The 27,006-nt window shown below is 39.3% G+C and overlaps 2 protein-coding genes across 5 annotated transcripts in view; one reads left to right on the top strand and one right to left on the bottom strand.

The window, feature by feature from the left end:
* The window catches only part of METAP2 (methionyl aminopeptidase 2), a 35,159-nt gene extending 30,969 nt beyond the window's left edge, over positions 1 to 4,190 (bottom strand). The window contains exons 1-2 of one of the 4 annotated variants that reach the window (XM_038558690.1): positions 3,951 to 4,189; positions 2,043 to 2,147 (exon numbers count right to left, since the gene is read on the bottom strand). In XM_038558690.1, coding sequence (XP_038414618.1) covers positions 2,043 to 2,147; positions 3,951 to 4,101 — 256 coding nt within the window. In that variant the 5' untranslated portion in view covers positions 4,102 to 4,189. Of the gene's footprint in view, positions 1 to 2,042; positions 2,151 to 3,039; positions 3,186 to 3,950 lie in introns of those variants that run through there. The other 3 variants (XM_038558689.1, XM_038558692.1, XM_038558691.1) reach the window with 3 other exon arrangements.
* Positions 3,668 to 24,469, top strand: LOC100685532 (methylsterol monooxygenase 1-like). Its single transcript, XM_038558693.1, has 5 exons — positions 3,668 to 4,814; positions 6,404 to 6,594; positions 17,402 to 17,474; positions 17,611 to 17,695; positions 23,364 to 24,469. The coding sequence occupies exon 5, from the start codon at positions 23,524 to 23,526 to the stop codon at positions 24,001 to 24,003; it is 480 nt and encodes a 159-aa protein (XP_038414621.1). The 5' UTR covers positions 3,668 to 4,814; positions 6,404 to 6,594; positions 17,402 to 17,474; positions 17,611 to 17,695; positions 23,364 to 23,523; the 3' UTR covers positions 24,004 to 24,469.
* The last annotated feature ends 2,537 nt before the right edge of the window (positions 24,470 to 27,006 follow it).

Genomic DNA, 27,006 nt, shown 5'->3' with positions numbered 1-27,006 from the left:
GGTGGCGCAGCGGTTTGGCGCCTGCCTTTGGCCCAGGGCGCGGTCCTGGAGACCCGGGATCGAATCCCACATCAGGCTCCTGGTGCATGGAGCCTGCTTCTTCCTCTGCCTGTGTCTCTGCCTCTCTCTCTCTCTCTCTGTGACTATCATAAATAAATAAAAATTTAAAAAATATATTAAAAAAAAAAAAGAACTCTCACAACAGATTAACAGTATTGATTCACACTGATTATTAAAGTGAATTAGAAAAATTCACTTGGAGAAAACCAATAGTCCTGAAGTCATCTTTATTTTTTTTTTAAGATTTTATTTATTTATTCATGAGAGAGACAGAGAGAGGCAGAGACATGCAGAGAGAGAACCAGGCTCTCTATGGGGAGCCTGATGCGGGACTCAATCCCAGGACCCCGGGATCATGCATTGAACAGAGGTGGATGCTCAACCACTGAGCCACCCAGGAGTCCCGTAAAATCATCTTTAAAACATTGACGATTTCCGGGATCCCTGGGTGGCGCAGTGGTTTAGCGCCTGCCTTTGGCCCAGGGCGCAATCCTGGAGACCCGGGATCGAATCCCACGTCAGGCTCCCGGTGCATGGAGCCTGCTTCTCCCTCTGCCTGTGTCTCTGCCTCTCTCTCTCTCTCTGTGACTATCATAAATAAATAAAAATTAAAAAAATCTTTAAAAAAAAAATAAAATAAAATAAATAAAACATTGACGATTTCCAATCTGACAAGCAAAATTTTCTCTTCAATGGCAAGAGATTCATACAGCTTTGTAGTGGAGCAATGGAACAAGGAATGCATTTCAAGATTAACACTGTAATACTCTACACAGTAGGCCTACAGTAATCTATTATATAACCTTGAATTTACAAGTCCCTTTCTTGCTAAGAGTTCAAAATATGTTCATAATTTGAAGCACAAACCAAGATAAAATGGACAAGAGGTTTGCTTAAAGAAAAGCTAACTATTCCCTTGAACCTTAGCACTTTTCCCACCAAATTCTGACTATATAAGCTCCTTGAAGGTAGAGAGATTATGCATTATCCTAAAGTGACAGTTAAAGTATAACAGGTATTTTTTTGCTAAGGATTGGAAGGTACAAGCCCAAACTGGCAGTGCTTAAGGAAGAGCAGTAAACTGTAATAGTAGATAATTCAGAATGACAAAGCCCCATCTCCCCTTCTACCGAAAGAGGCTATAGAATAATTAGCAAATATTCCCTCCACTGTCTGATAGCATCAATTTCTAGAATTCTAAAAATTACTATCTTTAAAGAAATCTTACAGGACCAACAGACCACAAGAAGCTAGGGTCAGGGAATTTATAATCGAGTTTAGCAGCACTCCAATATACTCCTTGAGAATAAAGAAAGGGAGCTTTCATACAGAGTAAAAGGAACCAAACTTGAAATCAGGTTCTGGATTTGAAACTTTGGTTCCACTCTACACATATCAGCTGTGTCACTCTCAGCAAATGACATAATGACTACCATTGTCTTCACAAGTACAATAAGTATTAATTGTTCAATAAATGTTAGTTAAATAAACAGTTCTTTAATTTCTTTTTTTTTTTTTTTTTAAGATTTTATTTATTTATTTTAGGGAGAGCAAGAGTGAGAGAGCAGAAGCAGGAAGAGAGAGAAAGAAGCAGGCTCCCCACTGAGGAGGGAGCCCTAGATTCGGCTTGATCCCAGGACTTTGGGATCATGACTGGAGCCTAAGGCAGACACTTGGCCAAATAAGCCATCCAGGCACCCCCCCAACAATCCTTCAATTTCATCTTAATACCTCCTATTTGGCATTTTACCAAGTACATTTTTAAAAACTTGAGATGTGTTATTTGAGCAGCCATTCAACCTATCCAACTTTTTAAAAACTGCTAGTAAATACCTTTTCCTTTTTATCTGTGCTATTGAGGCTTTAATGTTTAAGTAAAACATCAGATAATCACAAACTTTATGCACAAATTAAGTAGTTTTGTTCAAAGAATGTCGTATCTTCTTGCTTTTCCAACCACAAAAATCAAATTTACCATTTACCTTCATCGTCATCATCTCTCTCTTTCTCTTCCAATGCTTGTCTTTCCAATTGTCTTGCTACCTCATCAACTGAGGCTCCTGATTCTTTATCAGGTTCTTGTTGCCCTGCTGATCAAATATAACAAATTAAATCTAATAAAGGTACTTTCCAACTAGAATATGTTTTAAGGATTCTGGAGAACATAGAAGTCCTTTCCTACCTGATAAGTACTTGAGAAACAAAACCAGAAACATTATTGTGAACATAATAGAATTTATGTAACGACAAAGAAAAATCTTTCATTTGTAAGTAGCATTGTCCATTCAACAAAATATCCATTACACTGTCTCTGTGCTAGCAACCAAAGGATAAACAAAACTGTGAGTTTGTCCCTATCCATAAGTTGTTTAACTTTTTAAAGTATTTAACAATTAGACTACTATAACAAATGGTTTACTAACGAAATAGATACTTAAAATAGGTAAGTTCTTAGGAAGTTCTTAGGAAGAGGAGGATTTCTATGGACACTGGAAACTTCAAGTCTTCACGAAAAATATGTTGTCAAGCTAGGCTGGGTAAAATCAAATAAATAAGAAAAGATATTTCCATTACTAAAAAACAAAATTACTGAACAGCTAAGCACAAGACCAACCCAACCCCCCCATTGCCTCCCCCCCCACCCCCAAAGTGAATACAATATAGCTGTAGTAGCAGTAGGTGTGTGTAGAAAGAGATAGTATTACCAGTTAGCATATACTGAAGTGATATTCTGGCTACTGTAGAGGATTCATATTGAGAGCTACAACTGTTTAATAATATATCACGGGACCTGAATGGACAAACGGAAGTGCCTGGATTTCACGGAAAGCCAAGAACAGCCACCAGACTATGTCCTGGGATTAAACGGTCTCTGCAAGAGTCCAGCACCCACAACTTTCCCTTTCCAATTCCCACTTAATCACAATTTCAGAAAGATAGAGACTTCCAACCCCTCTCAACTTCATCTTCATCACTTACGGCCTCTCTCCATTTGTCTCTCAATCTCTGTGTGGCTGATTTTAAAAACAGGTACAAACACTGTTTTTCCTAAAATGAAGGACCACGAACAACACTGACTTCTCAAAATATTTAAGGTCCTAACTCATAATGTAATCCAAGTATAAACTTTCAGCTGTTTTCCTTGCCTTACCAGTGGATTTAGAGAAGTTCCATTCCCATCTACAGAATATTCTATCCGAACTGCCTGCAAATGGCATCATAATTCAGGCCTAAAAACCCTGAAGCTTGACGATGCCATGGGTTTAGGCAGGTGAAGATTGGAAGCACGACCACACATTCTGCATTACTACTCAGTGACGTGACCGCGTGGGCATACACACATAGACACACATCTCAAAAGTGCAGCCGGCAACAAAAATCCCTCTGTAAACCGGGAAGGGGGAAGGGGAGTGCGGTCAAGGCACTAAGACTCGCCCACTCCATCCCCGTCCTTGGAAATACGCTCCAGGTTCCTCCAGCCAAGAGGCGACAGTGTGGGTCAGAACCAGGTTTTTGAGGAGGGCGAACGGCGGGGAGGGTGGCGGGGCTGAGTCCTGTGCGCGGCTTCGAGTCGGTTGCACGACCTGTGAGGCGGCCTGAGTTCTAGCACTTCCCAGGGCTGAGGCCCGGCGGCCCCGCGACTACCTCACGACAGGGCTGAGGCACCCTTCTCACCCCACCCCACCCTCAACAGCTCCCCCGTCCCACAGGAAGAGAAGCCGCCTCTCCCCGACCCTGGGGATCCGTAGCCCGTTCTGACACACACCCTGTCCTGGGATTCAGTCCAGGGCGGTGTGCCGAGGCCCCGGTTTCTGTCACTCCAGCAGGGCCTGGGCCGAGCCGTTCGGCCATCCCTGACGGGGACCGGGAACACATACAACCCCCTTTACCTGTGGCAGCCCCTTTACTCTTCTTCTTCTTCCGTCTTTTTTTCTTGGCTGCTTCCTCAGCCGTAGAGGCAGCTCCCTCTTCTCTGTCGTCCGGATCCAGGTCGCCATTCAGGTGGCTCCCGGAGGACGCTGCCTCCTCCACGCCCGCCATGTTGCCCGAGAGAGCGCGCGCGCGAGTGAGACCGAGCGACGAGGGCCCGCTCCTTCTTCACCCACCTACACCAGCGACACCGGAAGCCGCTCTCGATGGGAGGGGCGCAGGGAATGCTGGGATGTCGGAGGACTCTAGCGCGCGGATCGCGCGCGAAAGGGCGCTGGGGTCCTCTCGGGTGGAGCGCAGCGCTGTGCGGTGGATGCTGCCCCGAGCTCCTCTTTCGGCCCGCGCGTTGGGCGTTCCCTGGGCAAATGTGCCCCGCGTTGGGGCAAGTTGAGAGACTGTTCTTGCCCTGTGGACAGGCCCAGCCCCGTGGAGAGAGGGGGGCGTCTCTGCTGAAACCAAAAAGTTCTGTTCGTGGTATCGGGAAGCGTCCCGGAAGCGAGGAGAGGGCTCCCAAATGTGTTCGCTTGTACACACTCCTTTTTTATGACTCAAAAGGATTGCGTTTGTTTTTTCCTTAGAGCTCGCGGCGAGGCTGACCGGGCCCTTAAGGAGATGAACCTGCAAAGGAGCCTCGAAGAGGCAGGAAGAGATGGACGGGTTTATCGTTAGAGAAGGCGAGGGGAGCGGATTAACTGCAGAGAGCTGCGGGGGGCGGGGGGCGGGGGTCGAGTCGGATGACTGAAAAACGTCCGTTGTTGGCTTTAGCGAAGCTACTCAGGTAGAGATGGACGCCGGACTCCAGAGAGTTGAGGAAGGAGAAAGAGGTGAGGACGTAGGGCATCTCCGCATCCTTCCAGATTTCCGCTTAAATGCCACTCCCTCCGAGACCCCTCACTCCACAATCTAAATCAGGCTCTGCTTTTACAACCCCTTGTTGAATTCTTAACCTTTTTCCGTGGCAGTTTGTCATAATCTATTTGTTTGATAAATTGTTTTCTATCTTCCCAACTACCTCGAGCTCCGTAAAGAAGGGAACCCTGCGTGTTTTGTACTCTTATCGCCAGCACCCCAGAGCATACTCTGAGCTCAGGAAATAATCATTGTATAAACAGCACTTTAAGAGCTCCAAGCCCTTTATTATGCCGTTTCATCCGCTTTTGAGTTCGAGGGAATTAGTTTTGTGAACTTGCATCAGATCATACAGCAAGTGAACGGGAGAGTTAGCATCTAAACCCAGGCCATCAGGCACCAAAAGTTTAATAATCCTGTACTCTGCCTTCCCAATTGAAATTTCAAGTCAGTAAATATTTATTGATTGTACACTAGAAGTAATTTTTCATAATGGAAGATTTAAAAAAGTGAATGCCGGGATTCCTGGGTGGCTCAGCGGTTTAGCGCCACCTTCAGCCCAGGTCCTGATCCCGGGGTCCTGGGATCGAGTCCCACATCGGGCTCCCTGCATGGAGCCTGCTTCTCCCTCTGCCTGTGTCTCTGCCTCTCTCCCTCTGTGTCTTTCATGAATAGGTAAATAAAATCTTTAAAGAAAAAAGTGAATGCCACAAATCTATACCCTCAAGAAAGTAGCATTCAATGAGGTAGACATGTAAATAAACATGAATAAAACTAGGTGCTAGTACTTTCCTTAAGCCATTTATTATTTTCTATTCCAAACTAGTGTATCACAAAGCTGAGAAATTTAAGAGTCCAAAAGATCCTCAGACTAGAGGCAAGAATGTGGCTGACTAAGTTCAGGAGAAATCAGAGCTTTCACCCTTTTGAGGTGCAAACTTACTGTCAGAAGCTTTTCAACATCCTTATAAGTAAGATCTGCCACATCAAAAATGCCTTTAAAGTTTGTTTTAAATCTTCCCAGTTCCTCCCTAAATTCTAGGAACACTTGGACTATGACTACTACCTCGGACCCAGTACAGGAAACACAGGGTCCTGGAGGACAGAAACAGAACAGTAGGATCGATAAATGAATTTTCACAAAGGAGTGCTGGAGGCATAAGTGGATCTATAGAATTATCAGTGTCAAGATAAAATTTGTTCAGAAAAAAATAAAATACTAAAATGCAATGATAAAATACAACTTCTTTGTTGAAAGGGATTGTATTTTTTTTTTTTTAAGATTTTATTTATTCATGAGAGACACAGAGAGAGAGGCAGAGACACAGGCAGAGGGAGAAGCAGGGTCCATGCAGGGAGCCCAACGTGGGAGTTGATCCCAGGTCTCCAGAAACAGGCCCTGGACTGAAAGCGGCGCTAAACCGCTGAGCCACCGGGGCTGCCCAAGGGATTGTATTCTACTTACCTTTTCTTTCTTTTTTCTTTTTTATTTTTTTTCTCTTCTTTTTTTTTTTTCCTTTTTTTTTCTTTCTTTTTTATAGATTTTTATTTATTTATTTGACAGAGAGAGAGTTAGAGAACACAAGCAAAGGAAATGGCAGAGGGAGAGGCAGAAGTAGGCCCCCCAGCCCAATATGGGGCTCAATCCCAGGATCCTGTGATCATGACCTGAGCTGAAGGCAGATACTTGACCCGCTGAGCCACCCAGGCTCATCCCTTCTTTCCTGAAAAGAAGCAAGAAGATAAAACTTTAAGGTAGTAGTATAAAAACAATACGTATCTTAACAGTATGGCAATGGATATTTACTGGATGACTGTTTTTCCAGGATACTCCAGAGTTTGAGGTAACTAAGTAAATACTTAAAATAATAGCCCATGACACTCCTTGTTTTCATCATTTTTCTTCATTTGGTTTTCTCTACAAGAGGAAGTTGAATAGGACAAAGGAATGACAAATGTTGAAAACCTAAGAATTTAAGAGAACTAAGAATCTAAGTAAAAAAATATAATTCAATACCAGCATAGACTAGAATATTTTTTCTAGCAAACTAAGGCTGTTGGGAGGCTACAGAGAGAGGTTGAATTGCAGAAACATTTTTAACAGAATTAAGAGAACTTGATGGTCCATTAAATGTGGAGAGGTAGGAGTTGAGGATGACACCCAGGTTTCTGGCTTGGGTTCCTGGGTGGTTAATGGTACCACTCCCCGAGATAGAGAATAAAGGAGGAGGAGTAGACTTTGTAGGAGTTGGAGAGGAAGATAAGCTTTGGGCATTTTAAGTTTGAGATGCCTGCAGGACATCCAGGCAAAGATATCTAGTAGTCAGAAATATGGATCCAGAGATATAGACATGTGAGTTATTAGGGCTTGGGTATGGTAGAAGGCTGTGAATGCAGTAGTTCAGGGAGGAGAGAAAAGGACACTAATGTTTGGGGGTTTTGTTTACAACGGGAGCGGGAGTAGGAAATTCCATTAAGAAAACTTCAAAGGATAGTAGGACAAGAAAGAGAAAATGCTTTAGAGAATAATCAGATGGAAGTATGGAGAGAGAAAAGTTTTTTTTTGTTTTTTTTTTAAGATTTTATTAATTTATTCGTTAGAGAGAGAGAGAGAGGCAGGGACACAGGCAGAGGGGACAAGCAGGCTCCATATAGGGAGCCCGATATGGGACTCAATCCTGGGTCTCCAGGATCAGGCCCTGGGCTGAAGGCCGTGCTAAACCACTGAGCCACCCGGGCTGCCTGAGAGATGAAAGTTTTACAGAACAAAAGTTTGGTCAGCTCTATTAGCTGCTGAAGAAAGATTGAGTAGTATAAAGCCTCAAACTAGGCCATTGATTTTAGCCTTCAGGAGGCTACTGGTAACTTTAGTGAGAGCCATTTTGTTAGCACCAAAAAGGGATCCTCACAAGAGGTTGGGATGCATTGTCTTGAACACCAGCTCAAGAAGCAAAGGATCCCTTATCCCAAACCTATTTTATCAGTGACCCTTGCAGTACTCCCCTCTTTTGTTCTCTTGAACAGGACCTTTCTTAAAACTAAGTGTGGCTGTTTGTTTTGTTTTGTTTTGTTTGTTTTTTTCTTAAGAAGGAGACAGAGGCAGGGGGAGTGGCAGGAGAGGGAAAGAGAGAATCTTAAGTAGACTCCAGTGCAGAGAGCCCAGTGTGGGGCTCCATCTCACAACCCTGAGAGTACAACCTGAGCCAAAATCAAGAGTCAGATGCTTAATGAACTGGGCTACCCATGCACCCCTAAATTGACTCTTTTGCCACATGTTTTTCTATAATCCTTTCCCTATTTTAGTTCTGTCCAACAATATCCTAAGTTACTTTTTATTTTACACTTTGTTCTTTTTGTAACTGGACGATAGATGCTTAATAATACAACTTCTTTATCTTCCCCATAATCTCTGTGTAGCATGCATGTATTTAGGCTGGACTTTGGGAAAGGTTTATATGGTTGCAAGCAATATTCCTATGGCCAAGATGTCAGGAGTATCAGTACCAACATGGAAGTTTCAAGTGTTTATTAGTCAAATACACATAGGAATCAATATTAAGAGTTTATAAAAGAAAGATAAGAACTACATGAAATACTGGAGGACAAACAACAGTACCATTCATAAGTTCCCTCTTCCCATCTTTCCTGGTTGGCTTAGTTGGTTAAGCATCCTATTCTTGATCTCAACTCAGGTCTTGATCTCGGGGTCGTGAATTCAAGCCCCTCATGGAGCCTACTTAAAAAAAAAAAAAAAAAAAGATGAGGGTTATTTTGGTGTTAAAGATCAGGGTAGGCTGAGTTGAACTGGTAGTATACTGTGAATGTGGTGCAGAGTTGAACTAGTAATGTATTATGAATGTGGTTGTAATATGGAGAAAGATTAGGTGCTTTTGGTCTCCTCAGGAAACTTTCACACTTGAAAAATTATGGAGGACCCCACAGATATTTGTTTATATGATGCCATAGATTGAATGTGTCTCTCCAAAATTCATATGTTGAAAAATAGGCCCAATGTAATGGTACTTGGAGATGGAGCTTCTGAGAGGTGATTAGATCATCAGAAGAGAACCCTTATGATTAGGATTAGTGTTCTTATAAAACAGGCTTCAAAGAGACCCTTTACCCTTTACACATATGAGGACACAGGCATCTATGAACCAGGCAGCTGGACCTCACCAGACACTGAATCAGACAACTTGATATTGTCTTACAATTACTGAAGTTTGTTTGACTTTGGTTTTGTTTTTTGTTTTTATCTTTTTCTCTTTTGCTTCAGTTTGGATGGCTTCAACTGCTTTGCTCTCAAGGTCACTTATCATTTATTTTATAGCGTCTAATTCCTGTCAAATCTATCCAGTTAATTTTTCATTTCAGATGCTATATTTTTCAGTTCTAGAATTTCCATTTTGCTTTTTTTATAGTGTCCATTTCTTTATTAAGATTTTCTATTTCTGGGATTCCTGGGTGGCTCAGCAGTTTAGCACCTGCCTTTGGCTCAGGGCATGATCCCGGATTCCCGGGTTTGAGTCCCACATGGGGCTCCTTGCATGGAGCCTGCTTCTCCCTCTGCCTGTGTCTCTGCCTCTCTCTCTCTCTCTGTGTATCTCATGAATAAATAAATAAAATCTTTAAAAAAAGGATTTTGGGATCCCTGGGTGGCGCAGCGGTTTGGCGCCTGCCTTTGGCCCAGGGCGCGATCCTGGAGACCCGGGATCGAATCCCACATCGGGCTCCCGGTGCATGGAGCCTGCTTCTCCCTCTGCCTGTGTCTCTGCCTCTCTCTCTTTCTCTCTGTGTGACTATCATAAATAAATAAAAATTAAAAAATAAATAAATAAAAAAATAAAAAAGGATTTTTTGTCTTATTACATTTATATTTTCCTTTAAATTTTTAAACATAATAGCTGCTTTATTTTTTATTATTTTTTTATAATAGCTGCTTTAAAGTTCTTATCCCCTATTTTCATTCTCTCTCTCATTATTTAAAAGATTTTATTTATTTATTTGATAGAGCAAGCACACACAATCAGGGGGAACTGCAGAGGGAGAGGAAGAAGCAGGCTCCCCACTGAACAGGGAGCCCAATGTGGGGCTCCATCCTAGGACCTTGGGCTCATGACCTGAGGCAAAGCCAAATGTTTAACTGACTGAGCCACCTAGGTGCCCCTCATCTCTCTCATTTCTGAGGTTACAACTTTTTCTCCTGGTTAAGAGTCACATTTACTAATTCTCATGTCTAATAATGTGTTATGCTGGATACTACAGATACTACTTTGAGTGACCTTTGTTCTCTTTCATAATAGAGAATTGAATATTGTTAAAATGGTTAACTTACTTACATCTCAGAGTGCCTGGGTGGCTCTCTCTCTAGCTGTCTCTCAAATAAATAACTAAAATCTTAAAAAAAAAACCTTATGGGTAGCCCAGGTGGCTCAGTGGTTTAGCCACCTTCAACCCAGGCTGTGATCCTGGAGACCAGGGATGGAATCCCGCATCAGGCTTCCGGCATGGAGCCTGCTTCTCTTTCTGCCTATGTCTCTGCCTCTCTCCCTCTCTCTCTCTCTCTCTCTCTCTCTCTGTGTCTCTCATGAATAAATAAATAAAATCTTTTAAAAATTTACTTGCATCTCAATGTGATTTCAAGGTTTCTTTTAAGGTTTTTTTGTTTGTTTTTTACGTAGAGCTATAGTACACTTACTCTAGGGTACCACTCTTTAATATGAAATCCACTAATCATGTATGGCTATTAAATAATTGAAATGTGACTAGTCCAAATCAAAGTGTGTGTTAAGTGTAAAATGAACACTGAATTTCAAAGACTTAGTTATGAAAAAGAGACTGTAAACTATCTCTTTTTAATTAATAATCTTCCATGTTCATGGGGTGCCTGGCTGGCTCAATTGGTAGAGAATGTAACTCTTGATCTTGAGGTTGTGCATTCAAGCCCCACATGGGTATAGAGATTACTTAAAAAATAAAATCTTTAAAAAAAATCTCTGTTGCAAAAAAATAATCTCCCATGTTGGTTACATGTTGAAATGATAACCTTTTGGATATATTGGGTAAAATAAAATATTTTATTAATATTGTCTATTTTTACTTTTTTTTCTAAGAGGTTACTAGGAAATTTTAAATAACACTTCCATCATTATATTTCTATTGAATAGTGTCACTGTATTGCTAGATTAACCCTGTTCATAAAACCTGGCCTTTCTGGGATACCTACTAAATTTCTGAGGTAGTTAATTAGATCTTTCCACTGTTGTTGGTTGGAATACCAACATCTCACATTATTGTTTAACTTTTTTTTTTTTTTTTAAGATTTTATTTATTCATGAGAGACACAGAGTGAAGGGCAGACATAGGCAGAGGGAAAAGCGGGCTCCCTGCAGGGAGCCTTATGCGGGACTCCATCCTGGGACCCCAGGATCACGCCCTGAGCCCAAGGGCAGATGCTCAATCACTGAGCTACCCAGGCATCCCCTGTCCAACTTCTGATCATTGTTCAGCCCATAGCTTCTCCATAGTTGTTCTGTTTCTAATAGTTGTTCTTTGTTTTGTGGAGTCATTTCCTGTGCAGACCTCTCTGTGTAGCTTCCTTCTCACTGATATCTGATCTCCATCCACCTCCTCAGTTCAGATAGACCACCATGCTTTATTTGGCCTTTCCCAGTGGAAAGTACCCCCAGGCAAAAAGCCATTGTAATCATGAAACTAATTCATTTGTTTTTCTTTGGCTAGGAATAACAGTTATATGTTTCCTATTGATCAATATCTAAAAACAGTTATTTATTTTGTCCAGTTTGATCATTGTTTATGGTGGAAAGTCTTGTGTCAGTTTTAGTTACTACATCATGATTGAAAGTAGAATTCTTTTTCTTTTAAATTTTTTATTTATTTATGATAGTCACACACACACAGAGAGAGAGAGAGAGAGAGAGAGGCAGAGACATAGGCAGAGGGAGAAGCAGGCTCCATGCACCGGGAGCCCGACGTGGGATTCGATCCCGGGTCTCCAGGATCGCGCCCTAGGCCAAAGGCAGGCGCTAAACCGCTGCGCCACCCAGAGATCCCAGTAGAATTCTTTATTATAATCTTTCACTTCCATGTTGCACATTTTCCTTAAATGTCTCATGGGTATTCCAAAATATAGAGGACTTGGTGCTCAGTTGGCTTTCTTAATCTAGAAATTCCAAGCTGACATTCCCAGTGACTGAGGATGACTGAGATAAAAGACATGAATGGAATCAGCTGGTCTTGAAGTTCTGGATGGAACTCTTGTATAAGGTTATTTTGGAGTCAGAACCAACAGATCTCTAGAATTCTTTGGTCTGAAAATTGCAGAAGCTAGTGAGACAAGAGGTTGGTACTTTTAAAGGCATTTGGATATTTTTGATCTTTGGAATCTGACACCTTAGGTTATGGGTAGAAGCTGGAACTGACTGAGGTTCTTGGGTACTCCTTTTTTAAAAAATGGTAAATTTAAATATCATAAAATTCACCATTTTGAGGTTTTTAGTATATTACAGCTGTATAATCACCACTATCTAATTATAGAATATTTTTCATACATCAATTGATAGACCTTTGGGTTCTTTCTATTTTTTTGCTGTTATAAATAATACTACTATGAACATTACAAATTTTGATATGGATGTACATATTTTCATTTCTCTTGGATATATATCTAGGGATACAATTGCTGAGTCTTATGGGATAACTCTATGTTTAAGATTTCGGTGAACTACCAGACTGTTTTCAAAAACAACTGCGCAAAAAACAAAACAAAACAAAACAAAAAAAAACAAAAAACCTGTGCCATTATACAGTCCTACTTGCAGTATATGAGATTTCTAATTTCTCCATATCCTTGCCAACGTTTATTATTGTCTTTGCTTAATTATAGCCATCCTAATAGGTGTAAAGTGGTATTGCATTTTGTTTTTGATTGGCAGTTAATTACTTATAATGTTGAGCATCTTTTCGTGTGTTATTGGTAATTTGCATATATTCTTTGAGGAACTGTCTATCCAAAACTTTTATCCATTTGTAAATTGAGTCAGTCATCTTTTATCTTTTTTATTGTTGAATTTGAGTTCTTTATATATTCTGGATACTAGACCCTTATTACATATATGATTTGTGAATATTTTTCCCATTCTGTGATCCGTTTTGAATTGATTTTTTGTATTCAGTGTGGTATAGGGGTCTGATTTCATTCTTTTGCATGTAGATATCCAGTCGTCTCATTACCATGTATTGAAAAAACTATTTTTTCTTTCATTGAATTGTTGTGGCACCTTTGTCAAAAATTAATTAACCATAAATATAAGGGTTCGTTTCTATTTTTTGCTTTAGTTTTATTTATTTATTCATGAGAAATACAGAGAGACAGAGACATAGGCAAAGGGAGAAGCAGGCTCCCCGGGGGGAGCCTGATGCAGTACTTAATCCCAGGACCCTGGGATCACAACCCAAGCTGAAGGTAGAGCTCAACCACTGAGCCATCCAGGCATCCCATAAGGGTTCATTTCTAGACTCAATTCTAATTCATTGATCTATATATCTATACTCATGCAAGTACCACTTTTGATTACTGTAGCTTTTGTAAGTTTTGAAATTAGGAGATGTGAGTCCTCCAACTTTGTTCTTTTTTTAAGATTATTTTGACCATTCTATATTCTTGAATTCCTATGTGAATTTTAGAAATGTTAGCATAGGTGGTACCTGAGTGGCTCAATTGGTTGAGTGTCTGCCTTCAGCTCAGGTTATCATCTCAAGGTCCTGGGATTGAGTCCCGCATCAGGCTCCCTGCTTAGCAAGGAGCCTACTTCTCCCTTTCCTCCACCCTGCTTGTGGTCTCTCTCTCTCCCTCTTTCTTGAATAAATAAATCTTTTTTAAAAAAAGAGAAAGAAACATTAGCATATTCATTTCTGTGAAAAGGATCATTGGAACCTTGACAGAGATTGCACTGAATCTATCGATCATCTGGGAAATATTGCCATTTTAACAGTATTAAGTCTTCCAATGCATCAATACAGAATATCTTTTCATTTAGTTAGGTCTCCAGTTTTTTCCAACAATATTTTATAGTTTTCAGTATACAAGTATTTTTTTTTTTTTAAGATTTTATTTATTTATTCATGAGGGAGGGACACCGAGAAGCAGAGACACAGGCAGAGGGAGAAGCAGGCTCCATGCAAGGAGCCTGACATGGGACTCAATCCTGGGAATCTGGGATCATGCCTTGAGCCAAAGGCAGATGCTCAACCACTGAGCCACCCAGGTGTCCCATCTGTCTCATCAGTGTATAAGTCTTGAACTTCCTTAATTTATTCTTAAGTATTTTATTATTTTTGATACTATTGTAAGTGGGATTTTCCTAATTTTACTTTCAGGTTTTTTGTTACAATTACATGGAAATATGACTGATTTTTCTATATTGATCTTAAATCTTGCAGCCTTGATGAATCTATTATCTGTAATAGTTTTTTTTTGTGGATTCCTTAGGATTTTCTATATATAAGATCATGTCATGTGCAAATAATTTTCCTTTGCAAATGGGATGGTCCTCCCTTCTTTTTTGCCTGTCATTGCATGTACTTCCAGTACAATATTGAATAGAAGTGGTAAGAGAGGATACCTTTTTTTGTCTTGTTCCAGATTTTAGGGGAAAGCTTTCAGTCTTTCATTATTAATTAAATATTATGTTAACTGTGGGGTTTTTTTTGTAGATATCTTTTATGAGGTTGAGGAAGTTCCCTTCTATTTCTAGTTTGTTGAATATTTTTATCATAAAAAGGTGTTGGATTTAGCCAAATACTTTTTGTATGTCTATAAATATGATCATGTGGTTTCTTGTTATTTATTTATTTTTTTGTCCTTTATTTATATGGTTGTTACATTGATTGAGTTTTGGATGTTAAAGCTACCTTTCATTCTGAGATAAATCCCACTTGGGCATGGTGTCTATTCCTTTTTATATGCTGCTGGATTTGATTTGCTAGTATTTTTATTGAGGATTTTTGAGCCTATATTCATAAGAGTCTGTATCTGTGGTTTGCTTTTTATAATGCCATTGGTTTTTGTGTCAGGGTAATGCAGGCCTCATATATGGAGTTGGGAAGGTTTTTCTCCTCTACTTTTTTGAAGGGTCTGGGGTACTCTTAATGCTTGATTTTTGAGACTTCCAACCTTCCTTTCCTTGTGGATCTAGGCTAGAACTGTTTACAGTTTGTTGATGTTCTCAGGATCATCTTTTTATTTCCTTCTTCTTGCAATACTACCTCCCTGATTTCCTCAGGGAGGAAATCCCTATGTTTCAAGATAATAATGACCTGATTTGAAACACTGTATACATTTACTTGTTTAAGGTGTTTTTTCTCCTCTCAAGGAAACATATCAGTTTACCCTTGAGCAATGCTGGGGTTGGTGTTCTGACCAACCCTACACAGCTGAAAGTCCACAAATAACCTTTGACTCCTCAAAATTTAACTAATAGCCTACTGTTTATCTGAGCTTTATCAATAACATAAACAATCAATTAACACTTATTATAATATCCTGTATTTTTATAATATGTGTATATATGTATAATATCCTGTATTTTTATAATATGTATAATATCCTGTATTCTTATAATAAAGTAAGCTGGAGAAAAGAAAATATTATTAAGAAAAATCACAAGAAAGAGAAAATACATTTACAGTACTGTAAAAAATGTGCATATAAGTAGACCCATGTAGCTCAAACTCATATAGTTCAAGGGTCAACTGTAGTCTGTTTTGCCACAATTTGTGTTTCTGTAATGCAAATTAGCTGATAATAATTAAATAAGGGAATGATACAGCATAGCATGGAAGTTATCATCCTTAACTTTTCATAGTTGATTTTTCTAGCAGTAGAGGTAATAGAACTATAACCTTTATTAGGATGGAGAAAAGCCTTCAACTCAGCTGCTGCACAGGCAAGAACTCTTTCAACTCTTAAAAACAACAACAATAACAACATAAAAAAAAGAGTACTAGTTCTCAGGATCCCTCCCCAGAAAGGCACTCTCTCAGACTTATGGCTCTTAGACTATGGCAGGCTTCACTTCTTTCTGTGCCCACCTTAAAGCAACCCTATTGGCAAGAAACTCTACTTTATCCACATTATTTCAGTACCCCTAAGTTTGCATTTTTATTTTTATGTTGTTGTTTAATATCCCCTGAAGTAATTTCTGGCTATAAGTGCCTTCCTGGGCTATTTACGTTTCACCTCAGGTGCCAATTATTGGCACGTGTTTTTTTGTGCTTTGGTTCCAAAGTAGTATAGATTTTAAATGTTGTGCCCTAACCCTATTTTTTCCATAAACCCTATTATTTTTAGTGCACAATATTGTAGGACATGAGGTTTTCATTACTGTGTGTCACATGTTACAATGTAAATGCTTGTATTTTTACATTTTAACCAAGGATTTTTGAGATACTGGATTTACTTAAAGTGGAATCTTTACTATGGCAGGACAGTGAAATGGAGATGTTTAGGTAAATAGGAGTTTTGCTGTCCCTCAAATATTTTAAGGAGATTCTCCTACTTCTTTTTAAGGAAGAGCTAGTCCAACCTGGGCCTCTGAAAATTTTCTCCACTAATAATAGTAACAGCTAACAATCCTCAGTCCCTCACATTTCCCATTCCATTGATGCTGTGGCTGCTACCCGTTCTCCACTGTGTGGTCCATCTTTCCATTGTAAATCCGGTAGGCTCATTAGCTTTGAGTTAGCCAGTCCTAGGCTTTCTCCTCCTCCAGTCACGAGGGTAGTTTTCACAACCTGCATGGTAAAATGTGTCCTCTTGGTCAGTGCTGCGCAAATTTGGGCACTTTTCAGAATCACCTGAAGGGCTTGTTCAACCACAGGTTCCTTGGATGCCACCTCCAGAGATTCTGACACAGTATACATTAAGTCTGAATGAGAATTTGCATTTCTAACAAGGTCCCAGGTGATGCTGAGGCCTCTCATCCAAGGACCACATTTTGAGTGCCATTGCTATAAATGGCCCTGTCATCAGCAGTGTCACTTATCTTCATCAGTTCCTCCCACATCAAACCCAAGACATTGCATTGGCATAATAATTCTCAACTAGGGGCACTTTTAATCCCCAAGAGATATTTGACAATGTCAGGAGACACTTGTCATAACTGGGAAAGAGGTTATGCTCCTGATGTTTGGTAGGTAGAGGTCAGAGATGTTGCTAAACATCCTACAATGCACAAGATAGCTTCTTACCACAAAGAATTATCTGACCCAAAATGTCATTAGTGCCAAGGTTGAGAAACTTGGCAGTGACATGCTATTGCTTTGTTTGCCCACAGCATGCAATCCTTCTGATTGTATCTATACCGAGTTGATAGCCCATGAAGTGAAAATACAAGCAAAGAAACAGTTCCATTCCCCCATCCCACAATTTTTTATATTTCATTGAAAATAAAACATCTAAACTTTAAAACTATGAAGTGCTTTGGGATATCAGCTACAAACATGATAACTTGTCTTCAGAATACTAATTTCTCCTTTTTAGGTCTCATGGCAGAATGGAAGCCTTTACTGAAGCTAAATCTTTGGACATTGGGCCAACCTATTTCTTTGATCAGGTAATAATATAGCTCAGTCTCATCAAATTGTAGTTTACTCTTCTAAAAATAATTCAGTTTGGGCCAGCATTTTTCTCTGTTTTTTTTTTAAATTTTTTTTCTGTTTTCTTAATTAGAAAATTTCCTTTCATTTTAGTGAAACCAAAAAGGAAAACATGGAAAAAGAGAGAACATGAAGACCATTTCCTCCATTTGAGATACACCTCAGGAGCTAATTATAAGTAAATATTTGGAATTATTCTTCAATTGCTGGGTTACTTTACATTTTCTTTTTTTTTTTTTAAGATTTATTTATTTATTCATGAGAGACACAGAAGAGAGAGAGAGAGAGGCAGAGACATAGGCAGAGGGAAAAGCAGGCTCCTCAGAGGGAGCCCAAAACAGGACTCGATCCTGGATCCCAGGATCATGACCTGAGCTGAAGGCAGGTGCCCAACCCCTGAGCCACCTGGGCGTCCCTACTTTACATTTTCAAAGAGTTATAAGGTGTTCAGGACCAGTGCTTCCCTACCCTATTCCCCAACTTTCAAGAAACCATAACAAGGAATTTTCCATTTCAAAACTGACCATGATGCCAATCAGAGAACTTTATTTTAGCCAAATCAGTGATTAATTAAAGCATAATTGGTCATATCTGACTAGCTACCCTGTTTTTTTGTTTGTTTGTTTGTTTTTGTTTTTTTGTTTTTGGTTATTCCACAACACACCCAGCCCCCACTCTTACTTTAGGGAGTTTGTAGTAGCTGTTCCCTTTGCTTTCTTCATTGTTTACTTTCTATTCCTCTTAAGTTTTTACTTAAATAGCACCTTTTTGTTGAGATTTTCTTGATAATCCTATTTCAAATTTCTACCCTATCCTCACCTTGGCATTATCTATCTGTCTTCCTAACTTTCCTCTTGTATTTGTCACTTTCTGACATTCTAAATGTCGTTCTTATTTCTTTGTTTGCCCTCCCTTTCTTCATGGGAGTATCAAGTCTATAAGGGAAAGATTTTTATTTTTATGATTTTATTTATCTTTTAAAATAAGAGAGGGAGAGAGAGCATGTGCGAGGGGCAGAGAAGGCATAGAGGGAGGAGAGGGAAAGGGAAGAATCTCAGGCTGACTCCATGTGGGACGTGGAGCCCATTGGGGGACTCGATGTCACCACCCTGAGATCATGACCAGAGCCAAAATCAAGAGTCAGTCACTTAACCGACTGAGCCACCCAGGTGCCCCAAGGGAAGATTTTTTTAATCTACTTGCTCCTTTATCTATCCCCAGTCCCAAAAGCAACACTTGAGCACATAGAGTGGGCTTATGAGAGATCTGTAACTTGACAACCATGGGATAGTGTCAGCCATCAAAGATAAATGAAATAATGGAACAAGCCATTTCACAGTGTTTTTACCCACTACTTACTACAGTTTCTTTCTTTTTTTTTTTTCTTACTATAGTTTATTAATTTGGAAATTAAAATACCCCAACCTGTCTTAGAACATATATCTCAAGGTTGTATAAAGTTAAAAGCTGTCACTTATACCAGTGAGTTCTTGAGCAGGGGCAATTTTGCCTCACGAGGGACATTTAGCCATATCTGAAGGCAGTTTTGGTTGTAATGTCTAGGGATGTGGTGCTATTGTTAATCTAGTGGGTAGAGACCAGAGATGCTGCTAAACATCCTACAATGCACAGGACAGCCCCCCACAACAGGATATTATCTGGTCCAAAATGTCAAGAAGGCCAGAGTTGAGAAACTCTGGTGTATACTAATCTGGTAGAGTTTGTTTGTTTGCTTTGAGCATGCTGTAACTTTTCTCAAGACCACTGCAAATTGCTGCTCTTTTCAGAAGTCTATTGTTTTTCATTTCCAACTCTTTCTGTTTGAAAAGTGATTCAGCACAACTTGGTTATTTTGTATTCACGTTGCTTGGCTTATAATTGGCACTCAGTAAGTGAGTTCGGGTTGTCATATGGGCAATAAGTAGGTCTGTTTATTATCAAGCTCCAGGGCTTTGTTGGCTGCCCAGCTTTTTCATTTGATGTATGTCTTAAGCATTGCTTCTGTTTATTCTACTTGGAAACACCGTGTTTCTACCACTGACTATCCTACTGCTGCCACTGCAGCAGGAATAAAATCCACACTTCTTAACCATGAATGGCATGTCCTTCTGTCATTTCCTCTCCTGCAGGCCTTCCAACCTCCTCAGATATCACTCTTTGTCACTTGTTCCCCAGCCATGATGGCTGATCTATTCTTTTAACAGCATAACTCATTCCTGCTTTTGGTTCTTTGCATTTGCTGTATACTCTGCTTTAAATGCTTTTCTGCCATATTATTTTATGCTTGGCTCTTCCTCATCATTATTCTAGTTTCAGTGCAAATGTCACCTCCTCACAAAGGCCATCCCTGACTACCCAAACCAAAGAAGCCAATCATACACCTGCCCATCACTCTATTATAGTGTCTTGTTTTATTTTCATCATCCTAGTTAACACTACCCATGCTTGTTATATCCTTCCCTTCTCCCTCTTCTCCCTTCATGTTTTCCTTCTTGTCTTTCCCCAACTGTAATCTAAGGTCCATGGGGGCAGGGTTATGCCCTCTTTACCATGTCTCTCCAGTGCCTAGAACCATGCCTGATGAATATTTCTTAAATGAACGAATCATTTCTTCACATCTGCAGTGCTTAGAGAGAGGGGGCTACTTTAAGATTGGGCCAGGTGTTAAGACCTTTATTGTTGCTTATCCCTTGTTAAGATTATTAAGTCTGGTTTTAAAATGGATAGTCCATTATTAAAGTTTCTGTCTGAAAAATAAACCAGACATATAAATATTTTTTAAGTGTACATTAAATTTCTTAACCTTCTGAAGGAGGTAAAATTATTGACCTTATTTTATATATGATAAAACAGAGGCAATTAATAAATGGCAGGTATTAATATTATTGTAATATGTACAGTTTTTATCATTTTATTTGAGCAATAGACAAATCTGGCAATTATGAATGCATATTTATAGAATGTTGCAAAGAAAATAACTTTAAAATGAAGATAACACAATAGCTGGCTCATAGGGTTAGTATTAGAGTTGGTATAATGATGTTTATGAAAGCAGCTTTGAAATCCATAGAGATATATAGAAATTTAAGGAGTTATTATTGTAATATATTTAAAGTTTTCAAAAATGAGTCTTATATATTTTAAATATCTGTGAAAAGATAAACATTACTTGAAGATCAATATTTAAGATCTATGTTTAGAATTCTTATGCCAATTAAAATACCTTTTGATCTTAAAAAACATCCCTTTTATTTTACATTAAATACTTAGTTGGGAAACTAGTATTATTTCAAACTATGTGAATGGAATTATTATTTAGAAGATAGATGCAAGTGGCTCTGTAGTGCTGTTTACCATTTTAGAAAAACTTTATTTAGGTGAAATTCCATCCGGTGCCAACATGTTTTACTACATTGACTTGGTGAAAGAAAACACTTTGAAATTGTTATGACTAAAAAAAAAAAAAAAAAAAAAAAAAAAAAAAAAAAAAATTGTTATGACTTGGGTAGCTGTCTTAGAAATCTTTGAGCAACTAGTTTAGAGAACATTTCAAAGGACAGTTCACTTAAAGTATTTTTGTTCATGCCTCTGATGGTGTAGTGAAATTAGTTTTTTTTTTATGCAATAGATATTTGTGGAATGAATGAATAAAGATGGTAGCCAGATTATAGATTTTAAGGTCCTGAAAAGGGAAGGACCGAGACTTCTCTCTGTATTCTATGTAACAGAGTGTCCACACAATATATGCTTGATTATCCTCCTAGATTTATTAATCAACTATCTAGAGGCTTGAAGATACCTTTGATGTTGCTCAGTGAAATATGTGCTTGGGATATAAATATTCTATATTTAACTCATGGCTCCCATCTTGAAGAAGGATCACATCTGGGCAAAGCTTGAACCCACTAAAGTTGCTACCTGTACCTAAATCAATCTTTTTTTCTTTATTCTAATATTTGCTGAGCAAATATGTGCTAGAGAAACAGTAGTGAACAAAACAAAGTCTCTGCTTCATGGAGCTGTCATTGAAGCAAAAGGAAACAAAAAAAGCCAAGTAAACAAGTTAATATATAGAATACCAAATAGTGATATGTGCCTTGGAGAAAATAAAACAGATTCAAGGGGAGGAGAGTGATGCTGTTTTGTATAGGGTGTTCAGAATGGCACCATTTCTACAGTAATATTTGAGTGGAAGGTGGATGTGAGGGTGTATGGTACATAAATGTGAGAAGCATCATACCTGTCTGTTGGAGGACAGCAATGGGCCAGTGTAACTGAAGCAGAATGAATTGGAAGAGAGTAGTAGTAGGAGATAAGATCACAAGAATAAGAGGAAAGGGAGAGGGTCTGATCATGAAACACCTTAGATGCCATTGTTATACAGGCTTTTACGCTGAGTGAGATGGGAAGCCATTGCAAAATCTTAGTGGAGAGGGGTCACTTGACTTGAATAAATGATCAGGCTTACATGTTGAAATTCAATTTTAAGGATTAGAGAAAAAGCAGAAGATTTGGTAAGAGCCTATCTATAATAATAATCTAGGCAAGGGATGATTGTAGGTTAGCTAGTATGGTAACTAGAAAGAGGGACAATGAGGTTGCATTCTGGATGTAGTTTAAGGCAGAGATGACTGGGTTTGTTATGAAATGGACATTGAATGTGAGAGAAGGAAGATAAAGATATCCAAAGATAACTCCAGAACATTTGGCCCAAGCAGTTGGAAGAATGGAATTGCTATTTATTGAAGTAAAAACTAAGGAAGAACAGGTTTGGTGGGAAAATCCGACATGTTGGATAAGCTGAGCTTGAGGTGCCTATTAGATATGTTATGTAGGAAGTTAGATATACAAGTCTGGAGGTCAGGTGGGAAGTCAGAGCTAGATATTTGTGAGTTGTCAAGGTCTAAATGGCTTTTAAAACCTTTTACTTGGGTAAGATTACATGGGGAATATTGGTAGAGAGAAGAAGAGGGGTGTGAGAGGGAGAAGTTGATGAGAAACAAGCAAAAGAGTTGGAGAAGGAATATCCAGTGAGGGAGGAGAACCAAGAGAAAGCGTTATTCAGAAAACTAAATGAAGAAAATGTTTTAAGAATGTTCAGTTATGTCAAGTGCTGCATTGGGGTTGTGTGAGTTGAAGACTGAATAGTGACCATTGGATTCAGCATGATCAAGGATTTTGGTGACCTTAAAATAGGCCTATTTGGGCAGCCCAGGTGGCTCAGCGATTTAGTGCTGCCTTCAGCCCAGGGCCTGATCCTGGAGACCCGGGATCGAATCCCACATCAGACTCGCTGCATGGAGCCTGCTTCTCTCTCTGCCTGTGTCTCTGCCTCTCTCTCTCTCTCTCTGTCTCTCATGAATAAATAAAATCTTACCCCCCCAAAAAAAGAGGCCTATTTGTGGAAAGGTGGGGACACATAGAGAGAGTTGAATATAGAATAAGTATAAACAACTTTCAAAGCTTTGCTTTTTCAAAGCAAAACAACTTTTACTGTATACCACTTCACACATGCTAGAATGGCTATTAAAAAACAAAAATGTAAAAAAAAAAAAAAAGTAACATTCCTGCCCCTTGGCCAGAATTCTAAGGCTTTCTGCAAAGATTTGAAAAATGGCAACAAATGAAAGTATCAGCATCTTTAGTTCAGCATCCTTGGCTATGAAGTATGTAGATGCACTTTTACCTGAGAACCCTCTACAAGAAACATTTAAAAATGCTTGGAACTATATGTTGAATAATTATACAAAGTTCCAGGTTGCAACATGGGGATCCTTTATAGCTCATGAAGTTCTTTATTTCTTGTTCTGTTTACCTGGATTTTTGTTTCAATTTATACCTTTCAGGAAAAAAAGCACAAAATTCAAAAGGATAAACCAGAAACATGGGAAAACCAATGGAATTGTTTTAAAGTACTTCTCTTTAATCACTTTTGTATCCAGCTTTCTTTGATCTGTGGAACTTATTATTTTACAGATATTTTAATATACCTTATGATTGGGTAGGATGCCAAGATGGTATATGCTTTTGGCAAGATGCTTTGGCTGTGTGGTGATTGAGGATACCTGGCACTGTTTCCTGCATAGGCTCTTACATCACAAAGAATATATAAATATATTCATAAAGTTCATCCATGAGTTTCAGGCTCCATTTAGAATGGAAGCTGAATATGCACATCCTCTGATTCTTGGAACTGGATTTTTCATTGGAATCATGCTTTTATGTGATCATGTCATTCTCCTTTGGGCATGGGTGACTATTCGTTTGATAGAAACTATTGATGTCCATAGTGGCTATGACATTCCCTTGAGCCCTTTAAATATGATCCCTTTCAATGCTGGTTCTTGGCACCATGATTTCTACCACATGAACTTCATCGGAAACTATTCTTCCACATTTACATGGTGGGATAGAATTTTCGGAACAGACTCTCAGTTTACTGTCTTTAATGAAAAGATGAAGAAGATTGAGAAAAAGATGCAATAAATATCTCATCTCAACTATCCTGAAAGCACACACCTTTCCTGAATTAAAGCGAGTAGCTAACATTGCTTCTGTGGAGCAGAAATAGACATGTGTCTTAGCTGCTAAGTGATACAAAGAACATTAACAACCTTTAATTATCTTCCTAGTGGGAACTTTTTCTACTTTACATAGAAGTTCTGTATGTGTAGAAATAAGTAAATATATAACGAAGTATGATTTTCGTGAGGAGGTTGTAAAGGCCATGTTGCTAACCTTACAGAAAGGTTTTAAGTAATGGAAGAAGTATCAGTCTGTGTCTTTCCCCCGGTAACACCAGAGGCCTGAAGCTAAGATTGGTCTTTAAAATCTTGTAAGTATATAGTGGCCATTTTAGTGTCTCTCTCTTTTTTTTTTTTTTTTTTTTTTTTAGATTTTATTATTTATTTATTCATGAGAGACAGAGAGAGCGAGCGAGGGAGGCACAGACAGAGGGAGAAGCAGGCTCCATGCAGGGAGCCCAACATGGGACTCGATCCCAGGACCCCAGGATCACGCCCTGGGCCAAAGGCAGCACTAAACCACTGAGCCACCTGGGCTGCCCCATTTTAGTGTCTCTTTTCAGAGTTTTGGCGTCATATTGAACTTTAAACATTTTCTAGAATTTGCCTAAACATCCAAGTATCATGGGTCGAACCATATCGATCCACAGTGAGAGTGAGGCTGCCAAATCAGGAATAGCCAGCCTCAAGAACTTCCAATCTGATCCTGAGCTGACTGGTTTGGGGTGATTCTCCTTCTTTGAGAAGCCCTTTTGGATGGCAGTGTGCTACTGGTTATCTATAAGGCATTTTCGAGTTGTCGTAAATGGAATATTTTAGTCTAAAGGTTTTCGGGTTACTTGAATTTTTTTTTTAATTGAGCTTTATTTTTGCTATTTACCATTTAATTTTTATATATCAAGTTTTCATTATTCTTAAAACTGTATCTTGAAACATTGTGAACTGACTTGCTGTATTTGCACTTTGAACTATTGAAATAAAGGTGATTTTTTTTGGTCTGAAAAAAAAAAAAAACAAGCAAAAATGGGTACACCTGTGTGGCTTAGTCGGTTAAGCATCCAACTCTTGATTCGGACTCAGACCATGATCTCAGGGTCATGAAGCTGAGCCCCCAGTCAGGCTCTGTGTGCAGTGGGGACTGCTTGAGATTATCTCTCTTCCTTTGCCCTCCTACCCCCCCTTTTAAAAATAAAGAAAGAACTCTTTAAAAAACAAAAAACAGGGGATCCCTGGGTGGCGCAGTGGTTTAGTACCTGCCTTTGGCCCGGGGTGTGATCCTGGAGACCCGGGATCGAATCCCATGTCGGGCTCCCGGTGCATGGAGCCTGCTTCTCCCTCTGCCTGTGTCTCTGCCTCTCTCTCTCTCTCTCTGTGTGACTATCATAAATAAATTTAAAAAAAAAAATTTAAAAAAAAAAAAAACAAAAAAAAAAAAAAAACAAAAAACAGAAGGTAGCAAGAGTTGGCAAGGATGTGGAGAAATTGGAACCTCTGTGCACTGATGATGCGACTGTGAAATGGTGCAGTAGCTATGGAAAACGATATGGGATTTCCTCAAAAAATTAAACATAGAATTGCCATGACCAGCAATTCCAATTTTAGAAATGAATGAAGAGACTTCAACAGATAATGTATACCCATGTTCATAGCAGCATTATTCATAATTGCCAAAAGGTGGAAGCCACCCAAATCCATTGACAAATGAATGGATAAACAAAGTGGGATACACACATACAATGGAATGTTACCCAGCCTTAAGAAGGAAGGAAATCCTGACACATGCTACAACATAGTTGAACCTTGAAGACATTATACTAAGTGAAATAAGACAGTCACAAATGAACAAATATTGTATGCTTCCTCTTACATGAAGTTCATAGTAGTCAAAATCATAGAAACAGAAAGTAGGATGGTGGTTACCAGGGACTGGGGGGTGAGGGGAATAGAGTATATTGGTATATAGGGTGTATCATTTCTCCTCTACCCTTTCAGGGTCATCTGCTGGAATGGATATAAGACAGATCAGTAAGAGATAAAAATACAATTTTTTTTGAAGATTTTATTTATTCATGAGAGACACACAGAGAGAAGCAGAGACATAGGCAGAGGGAGAAGCAGGCTCCCTGCAGGGAGCCCGATGTGGGGCTTGATCCCAGAACCCTGGGATCACGACCTGAGCCAAAGACAGACACTCAACCGCTGAGCCACCCAGGCACCCCAATAAACATACAAATTTTATCTACTAATTTTTACATTGTATATAGGAGCCCTCTCAAGAATGAAGACCTAGTCAACTAGACCTGAATGCTTATATACTACGTTGGATAGTGATAAACTATGAAAATATGACAAAACTAAGGGGTTGGGATAGAGCAGTTAAACCTAGAGAAGTAATTTGGAAGGTAAGAGTTAGTTTTTAAAAATCTGTACAGGGGATCCCTGGGTGGCTCAGCAGTTTAGCGCCTGCCTTTGGCCCAGGGCCCGATCCTGGAGTCCTGGGATCGAGTCCTGTGTCGGGCTCTGGGCATGGAGCCTGCTTCTCCCTCCTCCTGTGTCTCTGCCTCTCTCTCTCTCTCTCTCGGTCTATCATAAATAAATAAATAAATCTTTAAAAAAAATCTAGATTTTTCCTGGCCTCAACTTCCTCTCTGGTGTTAAGAATATTTCTTATTTCTTAACATGAGAGTTTTAGCTCCTGCTTTCAGGAAGAAAAAAAAGGTCAGAATGCACTCCTTGCATTTGTTGTCTTTCAAATGCCTTTAACTCAAAATAATCACTATGCCAAAGTGGCAGATTTTGGGGTGGCATGCTCTGAATCTCTACAGGGAGAATGGAGAGTTAGTGTTTAATGAGTACAGAGTTTCAGTGGGGGAAGATGAAAAAGTTCTGGAGATGAATGGTAGTAATGGGTGCATGACAATGTACATATACTTAGTGCTATAGAACTGTACATTTAGAATTGGTT

This window comes from Canis lupus, chromosome 15 (genome assembly GCF_011100685.1).
Source record: "Canis lupus familiaris isolate Mischka breed German Shepherd chromosome 15, alternate assembly UU_Cfam_GSD_1.0, whole genome shotgun sequence".
Taxonomy (NCBI): domain Eukaryota; kingdom Metazoa; phylum Chordata; class Mammalia; order Carnivora; family Canidae; genus Canis; species Canis lupus.
This window is presented reverse-complemented; position numbering and strand designations above follow the sequence as displayed.